Here is a 2,083-nt window from a genome sequence, read left to right on the forward strand (position 1 = left end):
AAGAAAAACTTTAACAGCAAATGTACAACGTTTTTCTTCATTACCCATTCAAGCCGTCTCCAGCCATTATTAATAGTTGCATAATTTTTTTATTTCAAGTGTCTTGCTTGTATTTTATTTAATTGTTTCTGATATGTTCATTCATTTTATTTCTTCAGTTAATCAAACGACTTCCATTAATAAGTAACCCCAAACCTCGGCTCTTGAAACTTTTTCGAGATTTCTGGTTGTACTGTGTTGTTATGGGCTTCACAACAGAATCTGGTAAGAAATGTTATTTTACTTGTTTTTCTTAAACAAAACAATAAATTCAGAGAAGTTCTGGTGTTTCTTTTCTGATATGATATTGCATATTTGCATATGGTTTCTGATGTAAAAGAATGAAAAACTTAAAACATTTTGAGAACTGATCTGTATAATAAACAACATTTCAGTTGGAAATAAGAAGTGATAACAATGTGGTAAATTAAAACCAAGAATTGTTTGTCAAATTTAACTATGAACTTTGTTTGTACCCTTATTTATGATTAATACAAATTAAAACTTCAATACTAAACCCAAAACATGCTTAAGAACTTGTTTTCATTTAAAACTGTCTTGAAATGTATTAGTAATATAGTAATATGTGAGAAAGATGCTTAATACCAGTGAGTCACACATGGCACACATCAGTTTAATGGTAAGTAATCCTACTTTCATTAAACAATAATCAATAGGAAGAGCAAATTTTGTGTTATAAAATAGAAATCACATACTATACTTCATGTTGATATTATTAGTTCTTATATATTTTCATCATTGGTATTGTCTTGTTAAATAAATAGCATAAATGAGACACACTAAACTGTTAAAGAAGTTTCTAGTGTGTGAGAAGCAAATGGCCTGAGATAAAAAACACTGTTATTATTCTTAAAGGTATAACCAATAGTAAGTTAATTGGGAATAGTGGTTGTATCTTGCCTTTTAACTAATCATTCTGAAACTTTTCACCAGAGTTTGTCTTCAGAATTTTGAATGTTACTTCATTATTTTCAGGGCTGTGGCTACAGGGTTTTTTCAATATTACTTTATGATTTCCAGAGTTATGGTTTCAAGATGTTGAATGTTAAGTCATTATTTTCAGGGCAATAGCTTTATGTTTTTGAATTTTATTTCCTTATTTTCAGGGCCCTGGTTTCAGGTTTTGTAACTTCATTATTTTCAGTGCTACGACTTCAGGTTTTTGAATGCTACTTCATTATTTTCGGGGCTGTGATTTCATATTTTTTAAATGTAACTTCATTATTTTCAGGGCTATGGCCACAGGAATGGTATGAGGGAGTGAAGGAAATTGCTGCTAAGTCTCCATTATTAGTGTCTCGAGAACATCTGCGGTCAGAACTACAGTATAACTCTGCCATAAGAGCTGAAGCTGTTTCTTGGGTAAGTTGTTTCTGTTCATTTGTAACTATAATAAAAAAAATCTCAGAATAAATGCCAATAATTGTTTCACTAAGTACTGAAAAACAAGGACTGTTAAATCTCCATCGTTGGTGTTTTGTTTATTTAGAACATCTGTTTATGTCATGATATAAAAGACTGTTTGGTTTAAATATTAGTGATTAATTTATATTTGTGGGTGAATACCTTATTATTTTTAAGTTTTGTTATAATAAGAGTTAAAAGGAGACGATTGTAGAAGGTTTTGTTAATAACTAGTCGGTGTCGAGAATATAGAAAGTGGCCAGATGATTATGTAATAAAGATATAAATAGCGTGAGACGAACGGGAAGCAGCAGACAGACAGTATTAGACAGATAAAAGCAAAGAGAATATAGTTGGTGTAAAGTTAAGTAACGTAGATGTGATAGGCCTAACGATTGACATAGGCCTAATATTTAATATGTTAGAGTGAAACTAACAGTATATAAAAAAGGTAAGAAGGTTAGTTTTATTCCATCAAAGTGTGGTTCTAAAGTAATTGAATCAGCCTGGGTACACTTTGACGAAAGGAATAGAGGATCTTCAGAAGAAAGAAGACCAAACGCATTACGGTCACTTGCGCCACAACTGTAAAGTGTAAGTGAATCAAACACAGAATACT

At 31.0% G+C, this 2,083-nt stretch overlaps 1 protein-coding gene across 1 annotated transcript in view; it reads left to right on the plus strand.

Annotated features, from left to right (window-relative positions):
* LOC106459677 (phosphatidylinositol 4-kinase alpha-like) overlaps positions 1-2,083 on the plus strand; it is a 78,483-nt gene that overhangs the window by 28,918 nt on the left and 47,482 nt on the right. Inside the window, exons 17-18 of the mRNA XM_013919318.2 lie at positions 159-264; positions 1,292-1,422. Coding sequence (XP_013774772.1) covers positions 159-264; positions 1,292-1,422 — 237 coding nt within the window. The remainder of the gene's footprint in view (positions 1-158; positions 265-1,291; positions 1,423-2,083) is intronic.

Source organism: Limulus polyphemus, unplaced genomic scaffold (assembly GCF_000517525.1).
Source record: "Limulus polyphemus unplaced genomic scaffold, Limulus_polyphemus-2.1.2 Scaffold647, whole genome shotgun sequence".
NCBI lineage: Eukaryota > Metazoa > Arthropoda > Merostomata > Xiphosura > Limulidae > Limulus > Limulus polyphemus.